The sequence below is a fragment of the Protopterus annectens genome, chromosome 9.part0 (genome assembly GCF_019279795.1).
Source record: "Protopterus annectens isolate FY-2018-M chromosome 9.part0, PAN1.0, whole genome shotgun sequence".
In the NCBI taxonomy this organism is placed as follows: Eukaryota; Metazoa; Chordata; order Ceratodontiformes; family Protopteridae; genus Protopterus; species Protopterus annectens.
This window is the reverse complement of record NC_056743.1, coordinates 1,511,659,512-1,511,673,554: the sequence shown is the minus strand read 5'-3', so window position 1 is coordinate 1,511,673,554 and position 14,043 is coordinate 1,511,659,512. Positions and strand designations below refer to the sequence as shown.

General features: G+C 42.7%; 1 protein-coding gene across 1 annotated transcript in view; it reads left to right on the top strand.

Moving 5' to 3' along the window:
- Positions 1-14,043, top strand: part of SLC27A1 (solute carrier family 27 member 1) — a 1,244,912-nt gene that overhangs the window by 882,315 nt on the left and 348,554 nt on the right. Inside the window, exon 8 of the mRNA XM_044084455.1 lies at positions 11,147-11,356. Within this exon, the coding sequence (XP_043940390.1) occupies positions 11,147-11,356 (210 nt within the window). The remainder of the gene's footprint in view (positions 1-11,146; positions 11,357-14,043) is intronic.

The following is a 14,043-nucleotide window of genomic DNA, read 5'->3' as shown; positions in this document are numbered from 1 at the left end:
CAACAAGTACCAGAACAAGAGCAGGGTCACGGATTCTATTCAAGACTGTTCTTGGTACCCAGAAAAGACAAAGCCTAGAGACCAATACTGGACCTATCTATTCTAAACACATATCTGGATATTCCAAAATTCAAAATGTTGACTCTACAGCAGCTTCTGCCCATGTTGGGCAAGAAGGCTTGGCTTGTGACTTTAGATCTAAAAGAGGCATACCTGCATGTCCCAGTCAGACAAACATGCAGAAGATACCTCAGAATCAAAGCTGGCTCAATGCACTAACAACCAATTCTCTGTACTGTCCTTTGGTTTATCTACTGTGCTCAGGGTCTTCACAAAGTGCCTGGCACCAGTAATTGCATTTTGCAGACAAAGAGGAATACAAATATATCCTTACTTGGACGACTGCATTATTCAAGCGGAGAACAAGGACATTCTACTACAGCATCTGGCGTTTGTAAAAAGATTACTGACAAGTCTAGGGTACACAGTAAACAAGAAGAAATCTAAACTCGTACCCTCTCAAGAGATAATATTCCTGGGTTCAAGCTTAAATACAACTACCCAGATGGCTTATCTCACGCCAGACAAACACAGACAACTGATTACTTATTTCAAAATGTTGGCAACAAAGACCCAGTTATCTGCAAGAAAAATTCTGCAGGCCTTGGGTTACATGGCATCCTGCATTCTGCTAATTCCATATGCAAGACTGCATATGAGGAAACTTCGATGGTATCTAAAAAGTGTTTGGACTCAACATTGCCACAGCCTGGAAACAATTATTACCCTCATTCCCTGCCTGCAACAGGAATTTCGATGGTGAGCAAAAGCCTGTCACCACAACACGGGACAGCCATTCACCTTACCCGCAGCCAGGCAGACATTGACAACAGATGCATCAGATTACGCCTGGGAGGCCCATATGGCAGGAAGATGTATTCAGGCACATGGTCCGCAAGTCAAATGCATCTACATATCATTCAAAAAGAGATGCTAGCTGTTCAGAATGCCCTAACAGCCTTCAAGGATCAACTTCATCCAGGACAACTACTAATAAAGACGGACAATACTACAGTCATGTGGTACATAAACAAGCAGGGAGGCACACATTCCTACCCCCTCTGCAGGCTAGCCATGAACTTGTGGCACACAGCATTGACTTACCAAGTACATCTGCAAGCTCAATTCCTTCCAGGAAGGAAAAATACCCTGGCAGACGAACTAAGCAGAAATCTAATGGATCCACATGAGTGGAAATTGAATCCACAAGTCCTCAGCATAACAAGGACCTGGGGATGCCCGGATATAGACCTATTTGCCTTCCCCAACAACTACCATCTACAAAGATTTGGCACAAGGACTTATCACAAGCAAGCATGGAAAGTGGATGCTCTATCTTTCAGCTGGAAAAATCTAACCGTGAATGCCTTTCCTCCTCTGCCTCTCCTCCCCAAGGTACTCCTCAAGGTCAGACAAGAGAAACCAAAAATTATACTGATTGCCCCAGACTGGCCCCGCTAGCACTGGTACCCAATCCTAAAGACCTTGTCTCACTGCCTAGCCTGGGCATTACCTCAGATTCCTCACTTATTGACCCAACAAGACAGCTAGATACTGCACAGCCAACTCAAAACCTTAAACCTGGCGGCATGGCAGATAGTATAGCCTCTCAAGACACACCTCTTTCTAAAGCAGTGATGGATGTTATTTTGGAGGCCAGGAGGCCTAGCACCAGAAAATCTTATGCAGACAAATGGAAGAGATTCTGTGCTTGGAACCAAGCACAAGGCATTGACACGATTGTTCCAAATATTCCTCAGATTTTGCAATACTTAACTGAGATGCTGGATAAAGGCCTTTCCTTTTCATCAATTAAAATTCATGCCTTTGCCATTTCATCTCATTACAATACAGAACCACCTATTTTTTCTCATCCGTTACTGAGGCAGTACCTCAGAGGGGCCAAAAACATAAGACCTCCAAGGAGAGCACCAATACCTGCATAGGACCTCAACTGTGTCTTGGAAAAACTCACACTGCCTCCGTTTGAGCCAGCCTCTGCAGCTGACATGAAATTCTTATCCTGGAAAACAGCTCTGCTCCTAGCAATAACATCCGCTAGAAGAATCTCAGAGTTACAGGCACTCATGGCTGTGGAACCTTTTATCATTTTCCATCCTGACAGGGTTTCACTGAGGACAAACTCTATATTTATGCCTAAGGTAGTGTCCAGTGTGGCCCTTAACCAAACAATTCTTTTGCCTACTTTTTATCCAGACCCACAGAATAATGGTGAGAAAATTCTGCATTCTTTAGACATTCACAGACAGCTACGCTTCTACTTGGACAGAACTAAAGCTTTCAGAAAGACTGATCAACTTCTAGTGGCATATGCTGCAGCATCACAAGGAAAGCCTATCCCAAAACAGACTTTTTCAAAGTGGATAGGCCATTGCATTAGTTTCTGCTATTCACAGCATGGCAAATCACTGCCTAAAGGCATTAGGCCACATTCAACCAGAGCAGCAGCCACTTCAGCAGCCTTCCTCAGAGGAGTACCAACCAAAGACATCTTAGAGGCTGCAACTTGGAGTTCAGTGCATACCTTTACAAAGCACTATGCAGTTCTGCAGGGCCTTATAGCCTCTCCTAATCCTATTTAGCTCCAACCTCCCAAACTTAGCTTTGGGATTCAACCCAATTGTAATGACTGCAACAGTGAAACACGATGAACATAGTACAGTTGTGCACCTACCATAAATGTAGATGTTCGAGTGTATTCACTGTTGCAGTCCAGGTTACCCTCCCACCATCCCCCTTTCTTCTTTGCTGGGACCTAACTGTACTTTTCTACTCTATACAACCTATGTGGTGTATTTGCTTGTAGATGAAGGAAAAGTTGTTTTTGTGCATGCATGCTTATTGGCATAATTTCGCCTACCATTTTAGGGGCACCTGACACCTGGGGCAAGAAAAACTGAAGAAAATGGCGACGGCTGCATCTTATATACCCCTGGCGCACTGACGTCAGGGAAGAGGCGACAGCAACTGACGCCGGACCTAGACTTTGGAATTCGGGCCACCTGCGGGTAGCCTGCCAGCAAGATAACCCAATTGTAATGACTGCAACAGTGAATACACTCGAACATCTACATTTATGGTAGGTACACAACTGTACTTTACCCATCTATTCATTCAATTTATGTTTGAATAGAGTAAAAGTACTTTATTTTCACTGAGGCAGTGTTCTCTGCAATACAATCCTGCCCCTCCAACATGTTCTATTTATTTTGCAAAAGAGATTGAGATCCCTTAAGCAGGTGTTCATGATGCCATTTGACTTGCGAACGTGTAATAGTTCTGACAGACTAAGGTCTGCTAAAGCTGTTTACGCAAGGCAGAGATCACCGGCTAGTACCTTGTGTGTGATACTAAGAAGGACAAGGCTTTGAGATTGTCTACGTAGTTTTTACAATTTGGGCCTTTTTACTGAGAGAGGGTGTTGTGTGTGTATCATTTATGACAAATATTTGAACAGGTACATACAGAAAGGGAGTATTATGCTTAATGATCAGCGTACTGTGTGCTGAGTACAGTAAAGTAACCCTAGAGCTGGATGCAGAACCATTAGATATAAGCTGTCTAATAAAAAGGTCTTCCTTACAACAGTGAATACATGATGATCAAAGGACAGTTCATTGTTGTTCATTATTGATGTAGGTTTCCAGATCCATAACTACAGGATCATTTTTTAAGGGGTGTGCTGCCAATGGGATAGTCACAAGAGTAGTATACTCTTCTTGACATTTAGTTTAAGTCCATGGTTCGACGCCAGCTGTTTGTTTGAGGCAGGCCCTCTTGGAGGATCTTGGTATCCTCTGAGTAGTTTATGATGGCAGTCCTCTGCAAACTTGGTCAGCCACAAATCCTTAAAAAAACTAAAGCATATAATTAAATTGTCAATATTAACATGTTTGCCAAAATAATTCAATCCACTTGGATAGCTATAAACACATATAACAAAAGAAACACCTTCCTGGTGGAAATTTTTAATCAATGGTAAAATATGAAGTTTTTGGCTGGGGTGCCTTCTGTGAGGAGTCTGCATGTCCTCCCTGTGGTCACGTGGGTTTCCTCCGGGTGCGCCAGTTTCCTCCCACATTCCAAAGACATGCAGTAGGTGGATTGGATACTCTAAAATTGGCCCTAGGTGTGAGTATGCGCATGTGTATGCCTTCTGTGGAAGGTTGGGCGCCGGGCCGGCAACTTGACACCGTAAAACTCCACTGCCAATCATGAGCGGACAGATGATCCACTGTGGTGACCCCTAACCGGGAAAAGCTGAACAAAGAAGATGTTGCTGTCTTTGAACTGTCAACTCCACATAGATGGGAAAGCTGCTGCAAAGGAAGGGCAGTCTCTGGGAGACGGATCTGTCTTTCCAGCATGTTTAAGTCAAATACTAACTTCAGTTCCTTAGACTTTGTATTTCTGGCTCTATTTGACCTACAGGTATGCAGTAGATTCATATTCATGTAGGCATTTACCCCAAAAATCTTTTCAGTTACGTTGGCCTTACTCTTTCTATGTGTGATTTGTGAAAAATATGTCTCAACATCTGTACAAGCTATGCTGTCTAAGACTGCTGTTAGTACTTGCAGATGAAATCATTAATATTGACATGAGTAAAAACAGATCGTAATTTATTAAGGTGTTCTAAGGTCTGTCTCACATCCTCTATTTTTGCTTCTGGCAAGCATAACACTATATGATGTTCATTATCTTCTCTGGATATGCAAGTATTCATCATCACATTCCTATTAATCCAGATTTCAAGCATTTCCTAAAGATTTGTGTGTCTGGATCACATTATCGGTTCTTTTCCTTGTACTTTGGGCTATCCAATGAGCCAAGAGTGTTCACAAAGTGTCTAGCTGTACTGCAAAGTATCCACATCTTTCATTATTTAGATGGCATGCTTGTCTTTGCAGAGTTTTTTCAAAATATCATGAATGTCTCTGTTGGATGAGAGATCTCACAGTGAATGGGATTACAAAGGAACATTCTGAAGTCCTTTCTGACTCCTCACAGGGTTGTTTTTCTAGAGTGCCTGCTAGACACCTCAGTTCAAACAACTTTTCTTCCACAGGAAAATGTAGATCTGCATTTAGGTGTTTTTTCTGAGGGTTTCAAATCAGACTTCTTTATCAGCAAGGGAATTCCTCAGGATTTTGGGTCTCATGTCTTCCATGATTCTCATGATACCTTTTGCAAGACTTTCGCATAAGAAAGATACACTGGTATCTGAAATCTCTGTGGTCCCAGCATCAACACCCCTTGACTTTTCAAGTGGTAGTCTTAGGATTTGTAAAGAGGGAGATTGTATGATGGAAACAACAAAGTTCTGTAAATCCAGATCTCCCAATCCCTTCCTGCTCCAGCACAGTCAGTCACAGCAGATGGCCTCAGACGTTGCTTGGGGAGCAGTACCTCTGGGTGTAAAACTGAAGGGTTTTAATTTAAGAGAGACCAAAACACATTATAAAAGAGATGTTCACTTTTATAAATGCTGTCAATTGTCTGAACCATCTGTGGTCCCTGTAACGTCTTAAAGTGTTTACAGACAACACCACAGTTATCTGTTGCATAAACTGGCAATGATTAACCACATCTTATCCCCGCTTCCCCTGAAGACTAGCTGTGTTAGTTGGGAATATAGCTTTACTGCATGATCTCACTCCACAGACATCTCAAATCCCTTCAGAGCAAAACTGTGGCAAACAAGCTAAGTAAGAGTAGGATAGACCCTCATGAATGAAAACTGAATTGGGGATCTTCCAAGAATTGATCCATCTGTATTGAAACCTATTCTCAGAACAGTTAACAGGCACATTTCTGCTACAGGACGCTGTGCAAGAAAGCCTGGAGGACCGATGTATTTTCCTTTTCCTTGGATAGGAATGTTCCTGTATGCTTTTCTACCCTTTCCACTGAGTTCCAGGGTACTTTTGAAGATTTCATAAGGACTCCCCAAAGATCACATCTGCTTGCAGAAGTTCTGAAATGCTGGAATCAGTGGCAGTAGATCCTGACTCAGTTTTCCACCAGAACATGGTGACACGATTACTTATTTTGACAAAAGTGGTTTGTGAAATAGTTTTTAATCAAGCCATTGAGCTTACAGTTTTTCACAATATACATTTTTTTTTCTTTAATGAAGTCCTCCACTTTTGCACTTCATACAATTTCCTTCTGATGGTATTATTGCTGACATTTTTTAATTTCTGTAACAAGATTGTGGCCAAGAAGGGGACACTGTTGTCCAGTTCACTACTTGCTAAATAAAGTTTAAAAAGAGTTCTGCATTAGCTCAAGTACTGACCAGAACCAAAGTCTCCTGTAGTATTCCACAGCTTCTTGATTACTTTAAACAAAGAAAATCAGGCAAATAAGTGTTCAAAACTAAACCTGTCAAAGTGACTTAAATAAGTTGCCATTTCTGGTTGCTTTGGAAATCCATAGAATGGACAAATGAGGGTTTGCTGTATTAAGAGCAGCAACCACTACTACAGCCTTCTTTAGGAATATATTTATTCTTATTCAAGTCTTTCTAAGGCCACCACTGCATTTTTCAAGCCCTGCAAATTGGGTAACTGCTATAAAACAACGACCTGACAGCCTGACACAGCAAGCTGACATTTGCCTGAGAACAGAGTCAATGCAGGCAGTAGGTGTGAAGGGGGAGGGGGGATGGAGGTGAAGACAGTAAGGGTAAAGATGGGTTAGAAAGGTCAGCACAGGAAGGCAGTCCAGGGAGAGTCATTAAAGTTAATCCACTTTTGAGATTTTTGATTGGCCCGTGTAACGTATTGTGGTGTACAAGCCAATAAAAGTCACTGCCCCTAAGGCAAAGGGGGAGCTATTGAAGGTACAGAGGATTCGACCAGTCGTGCGCCGCTACTAGTTTTCAAGCCACTGCGGTACCTTCAGAAAAGGTATTGCAGGGCACAGAGAGAAAAAGAGAAAGAGTTCACCATTTTAATTTTGAAGAGGACCATTGTGGTTTTCATTTTGTTTTTTATCCAGACCTGAGGATTCAGTTTATTGTACTGTGGCTGGATGAGACTCAGAACACAGTATCAGGGACTGGATAATATGACGCTGGATAGCTGCTGTAATGCATTTGGGTACAGTGACCAATGCTGACTCAAATGCAGACAATATTAAAAGTAGTGGAGGTTACGTTTACTAGTGAAGTGCCTAATAGGATGCATTGAAACCCTTCTCTTTAAAAATGCTGCTACCTCCTGCATCATTATTTGCAATCTGAGTCAGGATAATGCCATGAACTCTTTTCTTCAAAAGTTGCAAATAATGTGCAATGCTTGAAAATTTAGAGCTAGGCATTAACAGAATTACAGCATAACAAACCCCTGTTAAGGATTTAGAGAAAAATAAAATATGCAGGCTACTCATATAGTTTGTAAAGCAAATCAGTGGACTTTGAAACCAAAAATCATAGGAAGAACTTGGGGATCATTGGAGTCTCTTACGCACAGGTTAAGGGAAAGGGATTTAGAGAAAATGTTACAAACTATATTTTGGTTGCTACATGAAGTAGAAGAGGTATCTGGCATTTTTGGACTGATATCATTGAATAGGCTATTTTCAAATGCAAATTAGTACCTAGTGGAATTCATTAAAAGCAGTCAAACATACCTCTAAACCTGTCAGTACAAGAAATCTGCACAAAGGCAAAAATAATTGTGGGACAAAGGTTAAAAAAGGGCAGATTTTAAATGTTGCACTTTTAAAACTTAGAAAATTGCTAAAATAATAGGTTCTGCATTGACAGTCATTTTTGTCTGAGGGATATGAACTCCTGAATCTCAACTGTTTGGTATTATTTAGTGACTTCAATTCATAGGTTCATAGGTGTGTACTAGGCTAAAGGCCCTAGGACCTTTACAAGCCTAGCCCATAGAAGTGCCCTGGCATTGTGCCGCCTGTCGTTAGTTCCCAGTGCCTCTATCAAGTAGAGCCACTGGAGTGATCCCCGGGGTGAACTTTCCATTTCCCATCCACTCAAGATTTCTCTTGAAGAGGGCCAGTGAGGTGCTTTGCTTGACATGTATGGGAAGTCTATTCTAGAGTATGGGCAGTCTCTGGGTTATGAATCTGTCCCTCCAGCATGTCCTGTTGATTGTGGTAATGAGGTTGAGGTCTATGGAGCGTGTGGTGCAGAGGGATTCGGATTTCTTTAGATGTAGCATTTCTAACAGAACTGGGTCAGGCATGGCTTTGTAAATCAAGCAGAGATCGCCTCTTTGTAGATGATATGAGACAGAGAATAGCTGGAGCTTTTTTGCGTCTGTCCATGTAGGACATGTGTTTAAGGCCTAGGATCCTCTTCATGAGGTACTTTTGTGGCCTCTCCAGCTGTAGCAGGTGTCTAGTGAGGTGCATGCCAAATGGGGCATTATACTCTATGATTGGTCTAATGAGGGAAGAGTAGAGAGAAATGATGACCACTTTCTTCCTGGATGCAATACCCTTGTAATGAGATGTGTCACACAGAAGGACTTTCTGACCACAGTGGCAATGTGGTGCTCGAAGAAGAGGTTGCTGTCAACCTGTGCCCCCAGATCTCTTATAACGTCTTCAGTGTTCAGTGGGCTCCCATCGATGTGGTAATTAGTGGGAACTGAGTTTTTCCCAAAGGGGATGACGATGCATTTTTGGCATTAAGCTTAAGGCCATGGTTTTGACACCAGTCATTGGTCTCAGTGAGGCCTTTCTGTAGGATGTCTGTATCACCTGGGGAGTTAATAATGGCTTCCAGCTTGCAGTCGTCTGCGAATTTGGTCAGCCAGAGTCCCTCCGTGGTGGCCCGGACTTCTGAGAAGTAGATGTCAAACAGGAGAGGACCCAGGACCGATCACTGTGGGACTCAACTTGTGACTGGTCGGCAGTCTGACTTGGAGTCCGCTACTTTCACACTGTGGGTTTTATCTGTGAGCCAGTTTGCAATCCACCTAACAATATAGGGGTTAATGCACAGTTTGCTGAGTTTATCAATAATTCCTGAGTGAAGGATGGTATCAAAGGCCTTGGCCAGATCGAGGTAGGCTGTATGAACTGCCTTACCTTCGTCCATCGCTCTGGTGACTGACTCAAAGAAGTCAGCCAGGTTGAGCAGGCATGATCTACATTTCACAAAACCAAATGTCGTGGGATCTAGAGTTTGGAGAGTCCCTATATTCTTGTTAGTTAGGTCCATGATGATACATTCCATAGCCTTAAATATCAGACTCGTCAGGCTAATGGGGCGATAATTTCCAGGATCTGTAGTCACTCCTCCTTTATGGAGAGGGATGATTGTAGCAGTGCGCCATTTGGTAGGGGCAAAGCCTGAGGTGAGGCCATGAGTGAACAGAGCACACAGATGTGGTGCCAGTTCACTTTATAATTCATATAGAACACAGCCAGGGATATTGTCTGGTCTCATACCCCCCCCCCCCCAAAAAAAAAGGCCAAAAATATGAGGCAAAAAATCTTGACATTCTGCTAAAATCTGGACAGTTGAAAGCTATGCAGTGACTGTTTACTAGGCCACCAAACAACTTGTGGGAAAACTAAAAGGATCTACTAAAAGGGCTGAGATTTGCTTGATCACTTAAATTGGGAGTGGGATGGTTGTGGTAGTGCTTTTACTGTGTTGCTGACTGCTGCTGAGATCTATAACTTTGAATTTCTTGTTCCTACCTGATTGCTGTTGATGGGCTGTAGACTTGTGTTGAGGCTGCAGCTGCTTTGTTCCCCTAATTGGTCAGAGGTAAGTGGCCCTGACAGGAGTAGGGCTTTTCTGTAAAGGTTAGTGTCAGCATTTGGTTATTTATTTTTTATTCACTTTACATTCCCTATTTTATGTATTGACCAGCCCCTGATTTTGATATCCTTTTACCTCTGGCCCTTTTAAACCTTCCTAAAACTGGTGACTTTTGGAGAAAAGATTTGAATTGCACTTAAATTACAATTTAGAATTATAAACTTCTGTTATTTCAGAAAATATATGTTAATTCACATTCTCTTATTCTATCAATATCTCAATGTGATAGTAGAAATATTACACTGAGACAGATTGGTCCACACTCCTTGGAAATGGTTCATTTTTGCACAGTACGAAAATAGGGTGTTCCCATTTTGATTGTTTGTCACACATTGCTAGGGTCTGTGTTCCACATTGGCCTCTTAAGAGGTTGAGACCTATGATGACATTCACAGCTTGAGTATCTTCCAGTGTCTGTCCTGGGACAAGAGCTAGCACTGAGAGGGACAAGATCCCAATATTGCAGTTACTCGTATAGGGAATGTCAAAATAACAGTAACTTTTTTCCAGTTTCAGAGGATGGGTTCCTGTATTTCAGGGAGAGTACACCGACAGGTTGCTCAGCCTCAATTGTATTTAAGGTTTCCACGTTGCCACCTGGTGAGGAATGTAGTTGAGTTGATATGTTGTGGAGGCTTAAGTGTTCTTGAGCATGTGATAGCCTGAACAACTCCAGTCTTTACATAACTAGACTGCTAGTCCATCGTTCAATAAATCAGACTCACATTTAGCTGATGTGGCCTGTCAAATGAGCATGTTACATTCTAGTGCTCCTCGTCAGCATGTGACTTGTGCTGGCAAGAATTTCTATGCAAAGGCTAGGAAACATTTCAGTTCTTTCACTGGAAAAATATGAACTTGTGCTATCTATATGTTGTGGAAATCATTTGTGATGGCAGTAAACTGGTATTGTGTAGTAATGTTAAACAATAACAGAAATGAATCCTGGGTACTGTAGGACATTAACTGGGTTCTGAGCTTTTTATTAGAGTGATGGTTTCTCTTTGCAGGCCATAAGAATAGCTAGAGAGTAAAGCAGATACATACATTCTGCATTGTTGTGTGTGAACCCTAAATCAAGAAACAATTGCTTTGGTTATCATTTTGAAAGCTTTAGGCCACTGTACAGTGTGATTAGTTACATTGAGCAGTAGAAATCACCCTCATTTGTTATATTTGACACTGATGATGATTATCATGATGATTAAGCAAAGAAAGATGTAGTCTAAACTATGCATTTTTCTTTTTCTTTTGTAGGTGATTCAGTACATTGGCGAGATTTGTAGGTATCTTCTCAATCAACCATTTCGAGGTAGTGAACAAAAGCATCAAGTTCGCTTAGCAGTAGGAAACGGTTTGAGACCAAATATCTGGGAAGCCTTTTCCCAGCGATTCCATATTAAACAAATTGGGGAGTTTTATGGTGCAACAGAGTGCAACTGCAGTGTGGCCAATCTGGATGGAACGGTATGCCATATTTTAAATACTTTGCAACATGTAAATGAAAATATTGTATGCTGTCTGTTCTAGCATTAGGCCCATGGTACCAGTGTACTTATCTCAAACAACAATGATTTCAATGCTAGTTTTGCCAACATCAGCATCCTGACCAGAACTTTCTTCTGAAGCACAACCCATCCAGTGCATGCCTCCTTGCAGTGCTTTTTCAGACCCATCAGGGATCTGTGTACACAACCTACACAGTCACTCATGCCTTCATTGCAGACCCAGCAACCCATCACATTGCCTCAGATTCTTATTCCTCTCAGGTCTTTAGTCTTTGCTCTATTAAGAGGACCTCTGAATGCTCTAAACTAGAACCTTCAGAGAAGAGACAGCTGAAGTGCTTAAATAAAACTAAGTACTGAGATGGGACCTGGAGAATGATAATGAAAGGGCCATATCTTCCCCCTTTCGCTCAAGATGGACCCCAAGCCTGGGCAGTTTCTTTAGATAGGTTCATACTAGGCTATCTGCCCTAGGGCATTTATAAGCCTAGCCAGAGTGTGTTTGGCTTTCGCCACCCATTTTAAATTAATTTTGCTATGCCCTTTTTCGAGGTTAGTATACTGTGCCTCTGTCTAACAGTGACACAGAAGTGATACCCGGGGTAAACCTATGATCTCCCATCCACTCATCAAGATTCCTCTTGAAGAGAGTCAATGAGGGACTCTGCCTAACCTGGACTGGGATTTTATTCCAGAGTGAAGGGAGCCTCTGGGTTATGAATCTGTCCCTCCAGCATGTCTTATTTATTTCAGTGCTGACGTTCAAGTCTCTGGAGTGCGTAGCTCGATGGTATTTGGATTTTCTGAGGTGCAGCATGCCCATTAATTCTGGGTTGGATATGGCTTTATACGTCAGGCACAGATCGCCTCTGAGCAGGCGTTATGCCACTGAGTAGAGCTGGAGTTTCTTTAACCGGGCAGCATATGGCATCTGTTTGAGACCTTTGATCCTCTTGGTGAGGTACTTTTGGGGTCTTTCCAGTTGCTGCAGGTGTCTGGTAAGGTACATCCCAAAAGGGGCATTGTACTCAATTATGGGCCTGATGAGGGATGAGTAAAGAGGCACGATGACCTCCCCTGATCTAGATGTGAATCCCTTCATGATTAGGTGGGCTATATAAAATGTTTTTCTAACCACTTTGGGCACGTGGTTGTCAAATGAGAGATTGCTATCAACTTGGGTCCCCAGGTCCCTAATTACTTCTTCTGTACTTAATGGATTACCACCTATGTGGTAATTTGTGGGCACTTTGTTTTTGCCAAAGGGGATGAATATATACTTTTTGGCGTTTAGCTTGAGGCCATGGCTCTGGCACCAGTTGTCTGTTTCTATGAGGCCCTTTTGGAGGATGCTTGTGTCGGCTGGAGAGTTGATTATGGCGCCCAGTTTGCAGTCATCTGTGAACTTGGTCAGCCACAGTCCTTCCGTGTTGGCCTGTACCTCCGAGAAATATATACCGAACGAGAGAGGTCCCGGGACTGAGCCTTGTGGGACGCCACTTGTAATTGGTTTGGAGTCTGACATGACTCCAGCAATTCTAACCATGTGGGTTCTGCCCTTGAGCCAGTTTGCAACCCATCTAGTGACATATAGGGGTTTATAATTAAGCTGGTGAGCTTATCTATAATGCCCGAGTGGGGTATTGTATCAAAGACTTTTACGAGGTCCAGGTAGGCTGTGTGGACCACCTTCCCCTCGACAATGGCCTTGGTGACTGTTTCAAAGAAATCGACCAGGTTTAAGAGGCAGGATCTGCCCTTAACAAAGCCGAACTGGGTAGGATCCAGTGTCTGTAGGTCCCCAATATCTTTATTTATGAGGTCCATGATGATCCTTTCCATAGCTTTGCAGACCAAGCTAGTCAGGCTTATGGGGCGATAGTTTCCAGGATCTGTTGAGGCACCACCTTTGTGGAGAGGGACCACTGTTGCTGTACGCCACTCTTTGGGTACATATCCTGTAGTAAGGCTGAGATTGAACAGTAGTTTTATGTTTGGGTTTAGCTCTTCTTGGAGTTCATGTAGGACGCAGCCCGGGACACCGTCTGGTCCCATTGATGCTGTGTTTTTTCCTTTGGAGAGGGCGGCTTTTACCTGAACATCTGAGATGTCAGGGGGGCAGCACTCTGCTGGGATAGATATTTGCCCTTTTGGTGGGGGGGGGGGTTTGCACTGAACCTGTCAGCTAGGATGTTGGCAATGTCTGTGGGTTCGCTATATTTTTTGTCATTTTGGACTAATTCTGAGCATATCTGGGAATTCCCACCCAGGTTCCTAACATAACTAAAGAAAGCCTTGTGATTATGCTTAGTGTCCTGTGCAATTTTTCTCTCGAAGCTGGCCTTAGACGATTTTATGAGTGCCCGTAGTTTTTTGCTAATACTGATCAGAGATGCCTTCCCTTTTTGGGATTTTGCTCTATCATGTAGTAGCTTCCTCCTTCTGTTGTATAGTTTGTTTATGGCTGGGATCCACCAGACAGGACGTCTGCCTTTGGAGGATTGGGTCTTGGTTTTATTTGGGATTGCATGATCCATGCATTCCTGAAGGTGTTCATAGAATGTTTATAAAGGATTCTGCGGTCTGGGCTGTATTTTCCACAGGCCCGGGGGCTTTGAAGGATTCCACCTCTGTTTTGAGGAGTGT